General features: G+C 43.8%; 1 protein-coding gene across 2 annotated transcripts in view; it reads left to right on the forward strand.

Moving 5' to 3' along the window:
- Positions 1-17,398, forward strand: part of LOC127440840 (gastrula zinc finger protein XlCGF7.1-like) — a 50,403-nt gene that overhangs the window by 21,218 nt on the left and 11,787 nt on the right. Inside the window, exon 3 of one of the 2 annotated variants that reach the window (XM_051697812.1) lies at positions 4,734-5,318. The exons of the other annotated variant lie outside the window; for it this stretch is intronic. Coding sequence (XP_051553772.1) covers positions 5,202-5,318 — 117 coding nt within the window. The 5' untranslated portion in view covers positions 4,734-5,201. The remainder of the gene's footprint in view (positions 1-4,733; positions 5,319-17,398) is intronic. 2 annotated transcript variants of the gene reach the window in all.

Genomic DNA, 17,398 nt, shown 5'->3' on the forward strand with positions numbered 1-17,398 from the left:
CCGGGGCCCCAAACAAACCGAACAGAAGTGTCACAAACTGGTGTAATCCAAACGGTGTGGAGAAGGCGGTTTTTTCACGGGAAATTGGTGTCAAGGGGATATGCCAATAACCCTTCGTCAAATCCAATGTCGAATAAAATTGAGCAGTGCCCAACCGATCGAGCAACTCATCAACGCGAGGAATTGGGTACGCATCAAATTTAGACACCGTGTTGACTTTTCTATAATCCACACAGAACTGTACGGACCAGTCGCTCTTAGGCACTAGAACAACTGGGCTGGACCAGTCGCTGTGGGATTCTTCTATTACCCCCATATCGAGCATTGCATCCAATTCTTCCCGAATGATTTTCTTTTTGTGCTCGGGTAATCGGGAGGGGCGGCTACGTACCACGACCCCCGGCTCTGTCTTGATGTGGTGCTGAATGAGGTTCGTACGACCCGGTAGAGGGGAGAACACATCCGCAAACACCTGTTGCAACCTGGCAACCTCCGTGAGTTGACTCGGTGAGAGGTGGTCTCCGCAAGTGACCGGGGTGAACTGTTTATGTTTTGAATTCACCTCAGGCCCGAGCTCTGCCCTCTCCGGAACTACCATAGCCAATGTCACAGGGACCACCTTCCTCCACAATTTCAGGAGGTTGAGGTGGTTTATTTGACGTGCGCCCCCTCTATCGGTTCGTTTAACCTCATAATTGAGATCTCCCACTCGTCGTGTGACCTCAAAGGGTCCTTGCCACTTTGCGAGTAATTTAGAGCTCGATGTGGGAAGCAGTACAAGCACTTTATCTCCCGGTGCAATTTCCCTTAGCTGAGTTCCCCTGTCATACAGTCGGTGCTGTCGTTCTTGAGCTTGGAGCAAATTCTCCTGTGTTAGTTGCCCCAAAGTTCTGCTCTAAGATCAAGAACGAATTGAATTTCATTCTTACTATTTGAAGGTCCCTCCTCCCAGGCTTATCGCAAGACATCAAGCACACCGTGTGGGCGCCGCCCATACAGCAGCTCAAACGGGGAGAAGCCAGTGGAGGCTCTCGTACTGCGAATAACGGAGTCGAGCCATTTATCCCAATTTCTAGCATCGTCGTGCACGAACTTACAAATCATGTTTTTAAGGGTTTTATTAAATCGTTCCACCAGGCCATCTGTTTGTGGATGGTACATGCTTGTGCGAATCGATTTAATGCCCAATAATTCGTACAGCTCGCATAGTGTCCGTGACATAAACGTTGTGCCTTGATCAGTGAGGATTTCTTTTGGAATCCCCACCGGGGAGATTATTTTGTAGAGTGCCTCCGCAACACTGCGTGCTGAGATGTTGCGAAGAGGCACTGCTTCTGGATATCGCGTTGCATAGTCCACTAGGACCAATACAAAGTGATGTCCGCGTGCTGACTGCTCTAATGGCCCGACGAGGTCCATTCCAATTCTTTCAAAGGGAACCTCGATCAACGGAAGGGGGCGCAATGGCGCTTTTGGGGTGGCCAGTGGGTTAACCAGCTGACATTTGTGGCATGCCGCACACCACCTGCGGACATCGCCCCCAATGCCCGGCCAATAGAAACGGGCTATTAGACGGTTCAATGTTTTCCTGTCTCCTAAGTGACCCGCCATGGGATTATAATGAGCCGCCTGGAATACCACTTCCCGACGGCTCCGTGGTATCAAAATCTGGGTTGTATCTTCTTTTGTCTGAGTGTCCTGCGTCACTCTATACAACCGCTCATTTATAATTGCAAAATAGGGATATGAAAGGGCGATGTCTGGCTGGAGTCGTTGACCATCGATGACTCTCACTTGGTTGAAGGCATGTTTGAGGGTTTCGTCTCACGACTGCTCCAAAGGGAAATCTCCCTCAGGGAATTCCCTGAGAAGGGGAGGGGCTACAGCCTCTCCCCCTCTCTCGTCATTATGACGTGGAGCTGTCGAGGACGGCTCCGCCTCCCCTGCCAGAGTATCGCACATTTCACATCTCCCCAATTTAGTGCAGGACCCATCCACACAAATTCCCTTCAATACATTTCTAAAATCAGGCCAATCCGTCCCCAAAATCAGCGGATAGGTGAGGCGGGAACTAACCGCGGCCTCCACTCTATGCTTTTTCCCCCGGAATTTAATCGTAAGAGTCACCACAGGATACTTGTGAATATCCCCGTGCACACACTTCACCCTCACCGTTTTAGCTGTGCCCAAAGCCTCGGGTTGAACCAAGCGTTGGTGGATAGTGATTTGATTAAAACCGGTGTCCACCAACGCTTGGTGAGTACCCCCTCTTGACACTTACCGGTATCCGGTATGCTCCGGCCCGGTCGGGGGCAGCCTGCGGGATGTTGGAGACCCATACCACCGTCCCCAGCTCCATCAGAGGGCACTGATCCCGGAAGTGGCCCGGGTCTCCGCACCTCCAGCATGCTGGCCCAGGCGCTACGCCCGCACTTGCATTGGCGGGCACCCCCACCTGAGAGGGAGAGTGGCGGGGCATCGGGGCAGGGGAAGGTGTCGCCTCCCATGCCCTGGGAGCTGGTCTCGGTGGCGGAAGTCCTCCTCGCCTGCGTGGGGCTGGAACGGGCCCTGGGAAGAGAGCAGAATGGGAGGAGAGAGGGGAGGGGGATGAGACAGGGGAAAACACAGGGGGAGGGGAGAGAGAGTAGGAGGGCTCTTCCGCCCTCGGGATCACTGCCATGTAGTCCTCCGCGAGCCGGACGGCTTCCTCCAGCGACGCCGGGCGGTGGCACTGGACCCACTCTGCCATCCCTTTTGGCAGTCGATGTATTAACTGTTCCAGTACCACCTGGTCGATGATCCCGTCGACGCCGCGGTCCCTCTCTAGCAGCCATCTCCGGCAGGCGTCGCGGAGCCGTTGGGCGAAGGCAAACAGGCGGTCGGACTTCTCCAGCTTCAGGCTCCGGAAGTGTTGACGATTCTCTTCCGGACTCCGACCAACCCGTTGCAAGATGGCTTTTTTTCAGGTCACCATAAGCCAGGAGGCTCGTCGCCGGCAGTTGTTGAGCCACCCACTGGCCGAGTGGCCAGCCCCAGATCTCGGCGGTGCGCTCAAACAGATCAATGAACGCTTCTGGGTCATCCGCCGTCCCCATCTTCTGTAATGCGGGCGGGGGCAACGGTGTGTGGGTGTCCGGGGTCGCGGCTGGGGCGGCCTCCTGGCTGAGGAGGCTCCGGATCGCATGCCGGTAGGAGCTCCACAAAGCGGCGATCTTGGTCTTGCCGGTGCTCAAGCAGGGTTTGCTGGTGGTTCTGATGTAGGCCAGCGAGGGATTGGAGGATCTCCGCCAACTGGGAGGACTCTTCGGGGTGTAGGGCTTTACTGGTTGTTTAGATCAGTGTTACTATCAGAAATAATTGGTAATTATTTATTTAGTTATTAATTAATATTTAAATTAAATAATAGAATCTAACTCATTAAAACCTCATATGGGGCTCCAGTAAATGTAGTGCGCTACGTTTAGGAGCAGGTTTGGTTATTAGCAATAATTAATACTTATCAGAGATAATTATTAATTATTAAAATCAATAGAACATTGATTTGAACCAATGTTAGCTTTTTTTTAATTGATGAAACATTAATTAAAATTAACACTAGCTTATTGATCCTTCAAATTCAACAATCATCAAAGATAATGATCAATTATCAAAAAAATCAATAGAATATTAATTAGGATTAATTTCGCCGGGGCACCACCCTGGAATCAGGGACAAATAACCAGATAGTATAACAGTCTCAATATTAGATTGTTCTCTTAGGAAAATTGACATCTGAATATCGATTTTCGAAAAGAAACAATGAATGAAGGCTTGAATCTGAGCACTGACATCCCGTCAGCATTGGACACAGGTGTATGCAAAACAAACCAAAACACTTCTCTTTGAAATATAACAAAGTTTACTTGTGCAGTAATATCAATTAATAATTAATACAATGCAGTCAATAAGCTTCCGACTTACAACTACAAACTAAACAGTGATATGATTAGATATGGTAACCAAAATAATCCTATAACACATGAGGGTGTGTGTGTGTGTGTGTGTGTGTGTGGAAGGAGGAACGCGCACAAAATGGCGGACGTGACTCTCGTGGAGAGTATGTTACGCGAGACTTCCGGCCAGAGAATATGGCCGTGAATGTGGGTGGAGAGAAACCAGTCAATGGCGTCTACCAGTTTACCGCGTGTATCTGCTTGTACGATAGCTTAGGGACTAAGCTGAGCTTTATCACGAAGCTATCTACTAGTCAAAAATTTGTGCGAGAATGTTTATGAGGGGTCGCGTGTGTGTGTGGTTAGTACGAGAGAGAGAGAGAATAAAGTGATGGCCCCAAAGCCAATTTTGCGATCATGGGAGAGAAAGCAGCTGTTAGTTTATCACTCAGAGACGCGGTGGATGGCTCGTAAAACGTCCCGCGGGCTTTGATTCTTTAATGGATAAACTCAGTGTGCCGGTCTCACCCGCGATGGCGGAAATGCACAACAGTCCAATGTGGTTGGATACAACACAGCAGATCTCATTTGTGATAATTAATACCTTGAGTATTAGCCGCAATGAGCGGACTCAGTGGTCCGTAATCTGTACAAGCAATAACCTTGACACACAAGAATAACACACTATAGTATTCTATCTCTGCGGTACGGCTGCTGATTCTCGGCAGGCTGGCGGAGAAATCAGCGACGTCGACTTGATTGAAAATGGAAGAGAAATCTTTTCTCTCTTCACTTCTACAGGCAAACAGATGAAGATGCGGATTGCTCAGCGGTCTCCTTCGGATCTGTTAGAGTGTTCGGTGGAACACAGAGTAATCTCAACTCGTCCAGCGAGATCGAGATTGTATGGCCACAGTTTCAAGTCGGATGTTACTTCCTTGTGCCACGAGGCTACACCTGAGAGCAGCGATGAGCTGCATCTACACACGGCAAGCAAAGTTGCTGGAAGCAAATCCCGGAAGCATTTCAGAGGTATTTCTACTCCTGATGACGTCATGGTTGAGGGGCATTCTGTCGTGTGCCTCATCCTATAGGAGTTGAGAGTTCGATCCTTTAGTGAGCAAGGCTTCATGGGATTTGTAGTCTGTTTTGGACTCCCTTTGTTTGATTTTGGCACGGTTTTTATCAGTAAGATTTATGACTTTGTATGTGGGCCTGAGTTAGGTTTTACGACTGTGTTAGGCCTGCCTTTGTCTTCTGTCTGAATACATGAGGCCCAACAGGGGTGACTTCCGTCCATCTTCAACCAAGATTTTCCCGGGTTTCGGTACCAGTGTAAGGACAGTCGATAAGGAGGACATGGGAGGCAGGTTGCTCCACTCACAGGTAAGGCTTTTAATGACCACACTAATCTCTTCAGCTTCACAATAATAAATTCTTAGCTTCACAATAATAATCTCTTCAGCTTCACAATAATAATTTCTTCAGCTTCACAATAATAAATTCCTAGCTTCACAATAATAATCTCTTCAGCTTCACAATAATAATTTCTTCAGCTTCACAGTAATACCTTTCTGGACCCAGGCTCTCTCCCTGGTCTGCTGGCGGTGTGGCACTTTTATGCCGCTCTCCCCGTGCTCACTGTAATTAGAGACAGGTGTTAGACATAATTTAGCTCAGGTGCAAGCACCCTTACCGCTTTCTCTCTCTCCGGACGGACACTTGACCACGCCCCCGCTGCCAAAACCGGTGTCAAATTTTATACCAAGTAAAAGGGGGAAACATTATTAATGGAACTTCCAATATCAATACTACAGCCTAACCAATAGAATAGCCTTAAATTATGAATAGTTTCCTTATTAAGAATTTGCTACCCATGATAAATTAACTTAACGCATTGAAATCCAGATGTTCTTTACTAGCGTATCAAATTACACAGGCAGCAAAGTAGGCACACTGACAGAAGATGTTTAATTGCAGGTAGAGAATATAATGTGCATGGTGGGTAACTGTTAGACGTCTCTGATTCGGAATGACACAACAAATGCTATTAGACACAGACACACGCTTGAAGAAACACACTTTATTTTTAAGAACAGATGACAGAAAAGCCGTCTATGCGTGTGTCTGATGCGCTGTTTGTTCGGAGGCATTCAGTCTCGTGGAACATGCATATGTAAAGGGTTCTCACTCTTTGTTTCAGTCTTCTGAAATTTTTTTGCGAGAATTATATCGTCTATTAGAATGCTGCAAATGACCTCAGACCATTTCAGTTCAGGAGGTGCTTCAAGTTCATTTCGATTTCTTTCCACAGTGCAGTTCGTTGTGACCACAACTCTGCAGCCTATACATCTGTGATTAAAACATAAAATAATACAAAAACACATTCACCTCGAACCAGGTGATTATTATCATCATTATAATTATTATGTTTACATTTATAATTGTTTTTATATCTTAATTTGTATTAGTAATTTGCTGTCTGTTGTCATAGACAGATAGTTGCATGACTGTAAAATGGAAAGGTGGTTATATATGATTTTTTTTTCTTTTTTGACCACTTCATTATTTTAATTGCTTTTTCATTTCGTTTGAAGTGCAATTTGAATTTAGAAATGTCTTTGGTTTAAGTTTTTCATTTTTTAAATAAATGAATTAAATTTTCAATGCAGAATCAATAAAGCAAGAATATTCACCAATCCCTCAGCCGGGGGTTTGACGATGTAATTGGATATTGTGATATATATATATATTGTGAACATATTTCTTGCATATCGCCCAGCCCTAGGAGGGAACAAAACAAATTTATTCACACACATTCAAAGTCATTACCCTTCCGAAGCAGCTAAACTGGGTCCTGGGATGAAAGGTAAAAAAAACACCAAAATTAAACCCACAGCAACCCACAATAAGTGATGTATTTGCCCAGACAACGAAATATCCGACCGGTAGCCCATGATGGAGAGAATGCACGGATGAAATAGGTTTGTTGCCAAAGAGATCAACACACATTTTAATTGCACTTAATGTTTTTTCAATTTCATTTGAATTTTTAGTTAAATAAAAAATAAAGTTCAAAGTTTGAAATCAAGCTGCCTTGCGTTATTGTGTAGGCTATTGCTTAATGAAAATTACCCCATATTACCACTTAGCATCCAACCAGCGGTAATACCGGTGTTAGTCGGTTTGCATGTGAACACCGCACTGGTGTGAAAATTATGATATAGTGGAAAGTCTAATGTTCAAATAGAGCTTTGTGGAGAGCAATTCCTAATGCGGGAATCTCAAGACGCTGGATTGCTGTGAACCAGAGCATGTAAGCGGAGCGGTGTGACACTCCGCTCAATAACCCGCTCCATGTGTGTGAGCTCCGCTCAGCCGCTCACAGCCCAAGCAGACGCTCCGCTCAAGTACCGCTCACGCTCACCGGTAAACAAGCGTTCGCTCAAATCCCGCTCCGACATTAAATTTCTCTGTAGTATACTTGGTTCCAAACACGTACACAGGGGGTAGCTACAGTGGCCTAAGCAACTGCCCCTTTGCCCACATGGGCTGAGGAGCCCCTCTGGGTGAAATATAGACTATAGGCCAACATTTATTAAATTATCAAATGATTAGTAATGTACACATCTGAAATTATGTGATTGTATTGTTGTGTTTTAGTATATAAAATCTCGTTGTTTATTTTGGACTGGTTTACAACAACTGTTAGATAATCGGGTGAACCAGACCTTCCCCAGGTAGCCAAAAAGGTTTGGCCCAATAATGGCCCAGATCTGGCAGGCCAGAAGAAATAACTTGGCCCACTTGTGGTTGCCGGACTTTTGTGAAACACGGCAATGAATGACGTGCCAGAATCGGCCCAAGTACACTGGCCCGAGTCCGGGTGCCAAAACTGAGCTGACACTGCTGGCATAGGGCCACAATCACGGCAACAAAAATTGTACACTTAGCCGGTACTGGCCCGAGTCTGGGTACCAAAGGGAAATGTATATGAAATACAAAACTGAGCCGACACTGCCGGCATAGGGCCACAATCACGGCAACAAAAATCGTACACTTAGTCGGTACTGGCCCAAGTCTGGGTACCAAAGGGAAATGTATATGAAACACAAAATTACATCTATTTAATAAGAACAACAAAAGACATTTTGCCAAAGCAATATTAGCTTGTTTGCTAAATCAATTTTATAGTTGCACTTAATCTAAAACAGAATTGAAAACATTTTGTGTTCAGTATAACTCTTCTTGTAATTAATTGGTTACCAAATACTACTAAAATGTATGTTGTTTAATAAAGACTCCTTCCAGTTTTTATATAAAAACAGAGCTTTGAATAATTTTCTCTGTTTTTCCACAAAACAACATTCTGTTACCTTGTTAAAAATCCTTAAGATGGAATCTACTTTCACCTTCTTTAAAAAAACGTATCACTTTATTTTACAGTGTCCTTGTTACATGTTACATGTACTTACTGTAGTAATAACAGTAAACTATGCATAATTACATGCAGCTAACCCTAAACCAAACTGTATTCCTAGCCCTAACCTAATAGTAAGTACATGTTGTTAATTAATATTACTCAGTACTTGTATAATTACACTGTAACAATGACACCTTAAAATAAAGTGTAACCAAACTTAAGCGCAAATCGACCCCCCCTACCCAGTATTCTACTGGCAAATTTTCAGTCTCTGGATAACAAGCTCTGCGAGCTGAAAGCGCGAATCCCTTTCCAACGAGGGACTGCTGCATTATCTGCCTTACGGAAACTTGGATATCTGCGGAGATTCCAGACACAGCCATTGAACCCACGGGGTTCTCCTCTCAGGTAAAAGCAGAGGTGGTGGTGTATGTTTTATGAACAACAAATCCTGGTGTGATCAGAGGAACGTACATTCTATCAAGTCTTTCTGCTCTCCTGATCTGGAATTTCTTATGTTTCTGTGTCGACCATTCTGGCTACCGAGGGAATGCACAGCGGTCATTGTCACTGCTGTGTACATCCCGCCACAAGCCGACACAGACCAGGCACTCAAGGAACTGTATGGGAGTATAAGCAAGCAGGAAACCGCGCACCCTTAGGCCGCGTTCATTGTGACCGGGGACTTTAATAAAGCTAGTTTAAAATCAGTCGCACCAAAATACCACCAACACATTAGTTTCAACACACGAGGGGACTGGGTTTTGGACCATTGCTACTCTCCCTTCCGGGATGGCTACAAATCCCTCCCCAACCCACCATTTGGCAAATCGGACCACTCTTCCATTCTGCTTCTGCCCGCTTACAGGCAGAAACTGAAACAGGAAGCACCCGCCCTCAGAACGATCCAGTGCTGGTTGGACCAATCAGACTCTGCGCTACAAGACTGTTTTGATCACACGGACTGGGAGATGTTCCGGTCCGCCTCTGATGACGACATCGAACTTTACGCTGATAGCGTAATGTGTTTCATCAGAAAGTGCGTAGAGGACATCATTCTGACCAGAACAATACGGATCTATCCGAACCAGAAGCCATGGATTAATAGCGATGTTCGCGCAGCACTTAATGTGTGGACCTTTGCTTTTAATTCTGGGAATGCGGAGGAGCATAAACAAGCCAGTTATGCCCTCCGAAAAACAGAACAGTAAAACACCAGTACAGGAACAAGATTGAAGGACAGTTTAACAACACCAACTCTAGAAGCATGTGGCAGGGAATTAACATCATCACGGACTTTAAAGGGAATAAAAACTCCGCCATGAACACCGCTGCCTCTCTCCCAGATGAGCTAAATACTTTTTATGCTCGTTTTGAGGGAAATAACACCGCCCTCGCAGAGAGAGCTCTCGCGGCTGAAGCTACAGAGGTTAGTTCACTCTCCGTCTCTGTAGCGGATGTAACCCGATCCTTCCGACGGGTGAATATCCGCAAAGCCGCGGGTCCAGATGGCATTCCGGGCCGCGACATCAGAGTGTGCGCAAACCAGCTGGCTGGTGTTTTTACGGACATTTTCAACCTTTCCTTCTCTTGAAATCGAGCGAGCTCACAGAGTCCCAGCTCACAGAGTCCAGCTCACAGATCTGCTGAGGGAGATAGGCCCAGATCGATTCTGGCCAGATTTCTGAGATCATCCGATAAAGATCTTGTGTTGCGCCAGGTGAGGAGCAAAGGGAAGCTTTCTTGGAAGAACCATAATATTTTCTTGTTCTCGGACTTTGCGAGTTCAACAAGAGAGAAACGCGATCGGTTCAAGGAATGCAAGAAACTCTTACATCAGAAAAAAATCTCATTTGCTCTAATGTTTCCTGCCAAACTGAGAATAGAAACGAAGGTCGGTCGCAAAGTATTCACATGTCCAAATCAGGCAATATCTTTTATAGAATCAATGTCTGAGTAAACCATTGGATATTTCTCATGTGAGTGGGCCTGTCTCGCTGTACTTCCTCTTGAGGAAGCTGGGCGACATTTTAGGTTTTTTGCGTTGGCTCCACCGTGCGGCTGGAGCTTGTTTTGTGAATAATACTTTTCTTAAAGAAACTTTTGCATTTAAGTTCCCGGACAGATTGAGAGTGGACACTATGGATGACCGCAAAATATCTACATGCTCACACAAAGGACGTCTTTTATAAATCTGACGGATTGTGTAAGTCATGGTATACTTTTATGCAGCCTCTGAGTGAATTGACTCGATCATCCGGGGAACCGGGATGCCGGTTTTGTTTCTTTTTGTATTGGTTCCGCCTAGCGGCTGGAGATTGTTTTATTGAATAACATTCCTTTGGAACAGCTATTGATTCATCTGTTCGTTCTTAGTGCTTACTCCTCCTGCTGGCTGTGGTTTGTTTTGTTGATTTATTTATTTTTTTTTTACGAGACATTGGAATGATTACGTCATCCGTTGAACTCATAACAGCCAGCTCAAGGAACATTCGTTTGTCTGTCCGAGGAATCTAAACGGTTTTATATCAGCTGGAATTCGATTTGTGGAAGATCACATCTTTGAGACAGTTCTGTGAATGAATATACACATTCTTTGTGTTCATTCTTCCTATTGACTGGGTTTATTTCACAAAGTATTTTCTGTTATGTAATTTTGCCTCACAAATTGGTGAAGCAAAATTGAGCAATCTGATGGCAAATTTATCGTGGGGACTCGTGGGCGTTCATGGACCTTTTGAGTTTAGAGGGATTGTCGCCGGTTGGCGCTGTCGTGCGCGGGGTTAATGCGCACGTTTTTCTTTTTTCTGTTTGTTTTGTTCGTGGGGTTGTTCGGGGGTTGATTGTTTCACTAATGAGGAATGTGGTCTTCATAATTTTGTTTTTGGCACACAATTTATTTTTTCTATTATATCAATATGTCAGTTGTTAATATGAGTGTACTATCTCTCTCCACATGGAATGTGAATGGGTTGGGGCACCCCATAAAAAGAAGGAAGGTTATTACTTTTCTTAAAAGTAAGAAATATGATATTGTGTTTCTTCAAGAAACACATCTCTCCCCGCAGGAAACTGAAAAATTTGGGAAGATATGGGGTGCACATGTTTTTTTTAGTGCTGGCTCAAGTAAGAGCAAGGGAGTCATTATATTGATTAATAAACATCTACAATTCAAATGTCTCAAACAGACTAAAGATAAATTAGGGAGAGTCATTATTGTTTTAGCTGAAATTCAAGGGCAAAGGTTGATTTTGGCTAATATTTATGCACCTAATGCTGATGATCAGGGCTTTTTTATAGATCTTGAAGGGATGCTGCAAACCGCTGGCACCCCTTATGATATAATATTGGGAGGAGATTTTAATCTTTTGATGGACTCAGTCCTTGATCACAGTGAAGCAAAAGTGTGTAAACCCCCTAGAGCAACATTGACGCTTCACAGGATGTGTAAAAATCTTGGTCTTACAGATATTTGGAGACTTTTGAACCCATCTGGTAGGGACTATACATTTTGTTCATCAGTCCATAAGATTTATTCTAGATTAGATTTTTTTTTATATATCTAAGTCCCTCATTTCATCTGTTGTTGATTGCTCAATTGGAAATATCTTAGTCTCAGATCATGCCATGGTGAGTTTAGAGGTGTTGCCATATACAGAGACAAAGAAATCATATAGTTGGTACCTTAATGTGTCCCTTTTGCAAAATCCTGATTTTCAACAAATGTTAAAGACTGAAATCAATGTTTATAATCTGTTGGCGTGGCTTGGGAGGCATTTAAGGCGGTTCTTAGGGTTTGGATTCATACAGTATGCCTCATTCATCAAAAAATCCAAAGCACGAGAACTCATGGAATTGGAAGAGAATATTAAAAGTGCAGAGGCACAGCTGAAGCGCCGTATGTCAGCTGATGGCCTCAGAGAATTGACCCGATTGAAATATAGATATAATACTATTTTGTCGTGGAAAGTGGAGTTTTGGTTATTTAGGGCAAGACTGTCATACTTTGAGTCAGGTGACAAAGCAGGGAAGCTTTTGGCTAGATATATAAAGCAGAGAGAGTCTCTTTCTATCATTCCCTCAGTGAAATCTGCTGGTGGTGAAATTTTTACCTCAGCCATTGATATTAATAATGCCTTTTAAAGAGTTCTATCTTGATCTTTATAGTTCCACATCTTCGTCTACTGATGAAGATATTAGAAACTTTGTGGAACCATTAGATCTTCCTAAACTGACGACAACTCTCTCGATTCTGAGATAACCTTGGAGGAGCTTGACGAGGTAATTAAGGCCTTGCCAACAGGCAAGGCTCCGGGGCCTGACGGCTTTTCCTTTGAGTTTTTTAGATCCTATGCTACAGAACTGGTTCCACTTTTGTTAGAAGTTTATACAGAATCATTAAAGAATGGAAAGCTTCCTTCAACCTTGACGCAAGACCGGATTAGTCTGATTCTAAAAAAGGACAAAGATCCAAGTGAGTGTAAAAGTTACCGTCCAATCTCCCTGATCCAACTAGATGTAAAAAAAATTGTCCAAAATTCTGGCTAACCGATTAAGTAAGGTTATGACATGTCTTATACATATAGATCAGGTGGGGTTTATTCGGAGCCGTTGCTCCTCTGATAACATCAGGTGTCTCATCAATATCATGTGGTCAGTAGCGAATGATCAGTCTCCGGTCGCTGCCATCTCACTTGACGCCGAAAAGGCATTTGATATGGTAGAATGGGATTATCTTTTTAAGATTTTGGAAATATATGGGATTGGGAGTACATTTATTGGTTGGATTAAGTTACTTTATAGACACCCTGTAGCAGCGGTACAAACAAATTGATTAATTTCAGATTATTTTACTCTGGATAGGGGCACTCAGCAGGGTTGCCCTCTTTCCCCTTTATTGTTCTGTCTTGCCGTGGAACCATTAGCAGCCATGATAAGAAAGGAGGATGATTTTCCAGGGGTGGTTGCGGGAGGTGTGGTGCATAAGCTTCTGCTTTACGCAGATGATATTTTATTATTTGTCTCTGAACCTACTCGATCTATGCCTTGCCTCCACTGAATTATTAATTCCTTTTCCAAGTTCTCAGGATACAAAGTCAGTTGGTCTAAATCCGAAGCTTTGGCTCTGACAGCCTACTGTCAAGTAATGGCTTTCCAGCCGGGCGCCTTACAGTAGCCCAAACAGGGCATTAAGTATTTGGGGATTTTATTCATGGCAAATTTGTCTGATTTAGTTAGTGTTAATTTTGACCCTTTAATAAAAAGGTTTTCGAGTGATGTGGACAGGTGGGCCTCATTACATTTATTGATGATTGGGAAGGTTAATGTTATTAAAATGAATTGTATTCCAAAATTTTACTACCTGCTACAGTCTCTCCCTGTAGATGTCCCCCTCTCTTATTTCAAGCAATTTGATAGCATAGCAAAGTCCTTCATTTGAAATGGTAAATGTCCCAGATTGCATTTTAATAAGTTACATAGGCCAATAGACAAAGGTGGGCTAGGCCTACCCAAGATTTTGTTTTATTATTATGCATTTGGCCTCAGGCATTTGGCTCATTGGTCGCTTCCACCTGAAAGAGCCCCTCCCTGGTTTTCTATTGAACAGGAAGTCCTTGCCCCTATTTTGCCACTGCAAAGCCTTTCTACAAAGTAACCGGAGAAGTTAAATCACACCCCGTTATTTCACATTTGCACGTGATTTGGACAAGAATGACCAGAGTATTTAATTTGGACATTTATTTAAATGTTGCCACAAGCATATGGCTGAACCCCAAATTATTTATCAACAAGTCCCCTTTCTGCTGGTCAGAGTGGATTGTGAGGGGGGGTTACTACACTCAGCGACCTGTATGAGAGTGGAGTGTTGAGATCTTTTGAGAATTTGGTTCATCATTTTGGGATTCCCAGATTTCAGTTCTATAAGTATTTACAGCAGCACCACACGCTCTGTCCTGTTTTTGGGAGTAGCACACACCCCCCTAAAGCGGCAGGTGCTTTGGGAGAGGTGATTGCTGCTTTTGGAAAAGGTCATGAGGCATCAGTGTATTACTCCCTGCTAATTCAGAGTCTGGGGGATGGAGCCTTGACTTCTCTCAAGAGAGTATGGGAAAAAGATTTGAATTTGGTATTGGAAAATGGAGTGTGGACTAAGATTCTGAAAAATGTCAAGTCTGTATCTAGAGATGCAAGGGTTTGACTTATGCAATTTAAGATTTTACATAGATTTTATTGGACCCCCTGTATATTACATAGGCTTGGTCTTAAAGACACACCCACCTGCTGGCGATGCCAATCAGAAGTTGGAGACACTACCCATGTATTTTGGGGGTGTGTTAAGATCCAGGAGTTTTGGTTGAGGGTTCGGAGTTATTTGTGTGATGTTTTGAACATTCAGGTTTTGCTTTGTCCCAAACTCTGTATTTTGGGTGATGGGGCGGTCATGAATTTAGGGGATAATCACATTAAAAATTGGGTTCTGACCAGTCTCATGATCGGCAGGCAAGTAATTTTAGGGGTTGGAAGTCAAGTGGAGCACCCTATTTTTCGGAGTGGTGTGTGGAAATGGGAAGGGTAGCTGCATTTGAGGAATCGGTAAGTAGAAGGCTGGGGTTTAGGGACTTATTTGTTAAAAAATGGGGCAAATATTTAGTTTTTTGGGGGGACTCTCGGAGAGGGGATGTGGATAGTGTAGTTTCATTTAACCATGTATGCTTATTATTATTTTATTTATATATATATATATATATATATATATATATATATATATATATATATATATATATATATATATATATTGGATTGTGTGTGTGTGTTATGTGGGACCACAGGGGTGTTCGTTAGCGGTCAGGGTGGGATTGTATTAGTGGGGTTTAAATGTAAAATGTTGATTTGGGATATATGTGTTGAGTTTTTCACTGTCATGTGCATATGAATCAATAAAAATGTTAATTACAAAATGACAAAAAAAAAAAATCAGAATCAGAATCAGCTTTATTGCCAAGTATGCTTACACATACAAGGAATTTGTCTTGGTGACAAGAGCTTCCAGTGTACAACAATACAAAAACAGCAGCAAGACATAGATAATAATAAAAAATAAAAAATAAAAAAATAATTATACACATACGTACAGACACACACATAAATACATACACACATACACATGGGTAGTGCAAATCTAATACAATCTGTTATGTACAGTGCAAATACAAATCTGTTATGTACAGTGCAAATGTTTTTTTGTTGTTTTTTTTTTCAGAGGAATGAAATGGCAGAAGAGGTTGGATGTGTTGGATAAATATAAGAAAGACTAAACTGTGTATTGCACATAGTTATTGCTCAATGGGGTAATTTAACTGTTCATGAGATGGATAGCCTTAGGGAAAAAACTGTTCCTGTGCCTGACGGTTCTGGTGCTCAGAGCTCTGAAGCATCGGCCAGAAGGCAACAGTTCAAAAAGGTAGTGGGCAGAGTGAGTGGTGTCCAGAGTGATTTTTTCCAGCCTTTTTCCTTGCTCTGGAAATTTATAGTTCTTGAAGGGGGGGCAGGGGGCAACCAATAATCCTCTCAGCAGTCCGAACTGTCCTTTGTAATCTTCTGATGTCTGATTTCATGGCTGAACCAAACCAGACAGTTATTGAAGTGCAGAGGACAGACTCAATGACTGCTGAGTAAAACTGTATCAGCAGCGCCTGTGGCAGGTTGAATTTCCTCAGCTGGCAAAGGAAGTACAACCTCTGCTGGGCCTTTTTCACAGTGGAGTCAATATGGGTCTCCCACTTCAGGTCCTGTGAGATGGTAGTGCCCAGGAACCTGAATGACTCCACTGCTGCCACAGTGCTGTTTAGAATGGTGAGGGGGATCAGTGTTGGGGTGTTTCTCCTAAAGTCCACAATGATCTCCACCGTTTTGAGCGTGTTCAGCTCAAGGTTGTTTTGACTGCACCAGACAGCCGGCTGTTGAATCTCCTTTCTGTAAGCAGACTTATCATCATCTCGGATGAGGCCGATGAAAGTGGTGTCGTCTGCAAACTTCAGGAGCTTGACAGAGGGGTCCTTGGTGATGCAGTCACTGGTGTAGAGGGAGAAAAGTAGTGGGGAGAGCACACATCCCTGGGGGGCACCAGTGCTGATTGTACAGGTGCTAGAAGTGAGTTTCCCCTGTCTCACAAGCTGCTGCCTGTCCGTCAGAAAGCTGTTAATCCACTGACAGACATGGGAACAGAGAGTTGGTGTAATTTATTCTGGAATATAGCTGGGATGATGGTGTTGAAAGCCGAACTGAAGTCCAAAAAAAGGATCCTTGCATATGTCCCTGGTCTGTCCAGATGTTGCAGGATATGATGCAATCCCATGTTGACTGCATCATCCACAGACCTGTTTGTTCGATAAGCAAATTGAAGGGAATCTAGAAAGGGTCCAGTGAGGTTCTTCAGGTGGGCCAACACCAGTCTCAAATGATTTCATGACCACAGACGTCAGGGCGACAGGTCTGTAGTCATTAAGTCCTGTGATTTTTGGTTTCTTTGGGACAGGAATAATGATTGAGCGTTTGAAGCAGCATGGGACTTCACACTGCTCCAGTGATCTATTGAAGATCTGTGTGAAGATGGGGGCCAGCTGGTTAGCACAGGATCGAAGACACGCTGGTGAGACGCCATCTGGGCCTGAAGCCTTCCTCGTCTTTTGTTTCCGAAAAACGTGGCTCACATCATCTTCACAGATCTTAAGTGCAGGTTGAGTAGCAGGAGGGGGGAGGAGGGGGGTTGCAGGAGGTGTTGGTGTTTGTGTGAAGTGAAGGTCAGAGTGGGTGTGAGGTGTGAGATTGGGCCTTGCAAATCAGCAGTAGAACACATTCAGGTCGTCAGCCAGTTGATGGTTCCCTACAGGGAACCAACCAACCAACCTACAGGGAAAAAGGCCCATAACAAAAGTTTGGGCACCCTGCATGGTCAGTACTTTGGCAAATATCACAGCCTGTAAATGGGTACAGCTTACAGCTATTTTAGTAATCAAGTATTCTACTGATTATTATATCGATG

The sequence above is a fragment of the Myxocyprinus asiaticus genome, chromosome 5, assembly GCF_019703515.2.
Source record: "Myxocyprinus asiaticus isolate MX2 ecotype Aquarium Trade chromosome 5, UBuf_Myxa_2, whole genome shotgun sequence".
Classification (NCBI taxonomy): domain Eukaryota; kingdom Metazoa; phylum Chordata; class Actinopteri; order Cypriniformes; family Catostomidae; genus Myxocyprinus; species Myxocyprinus asiaticus.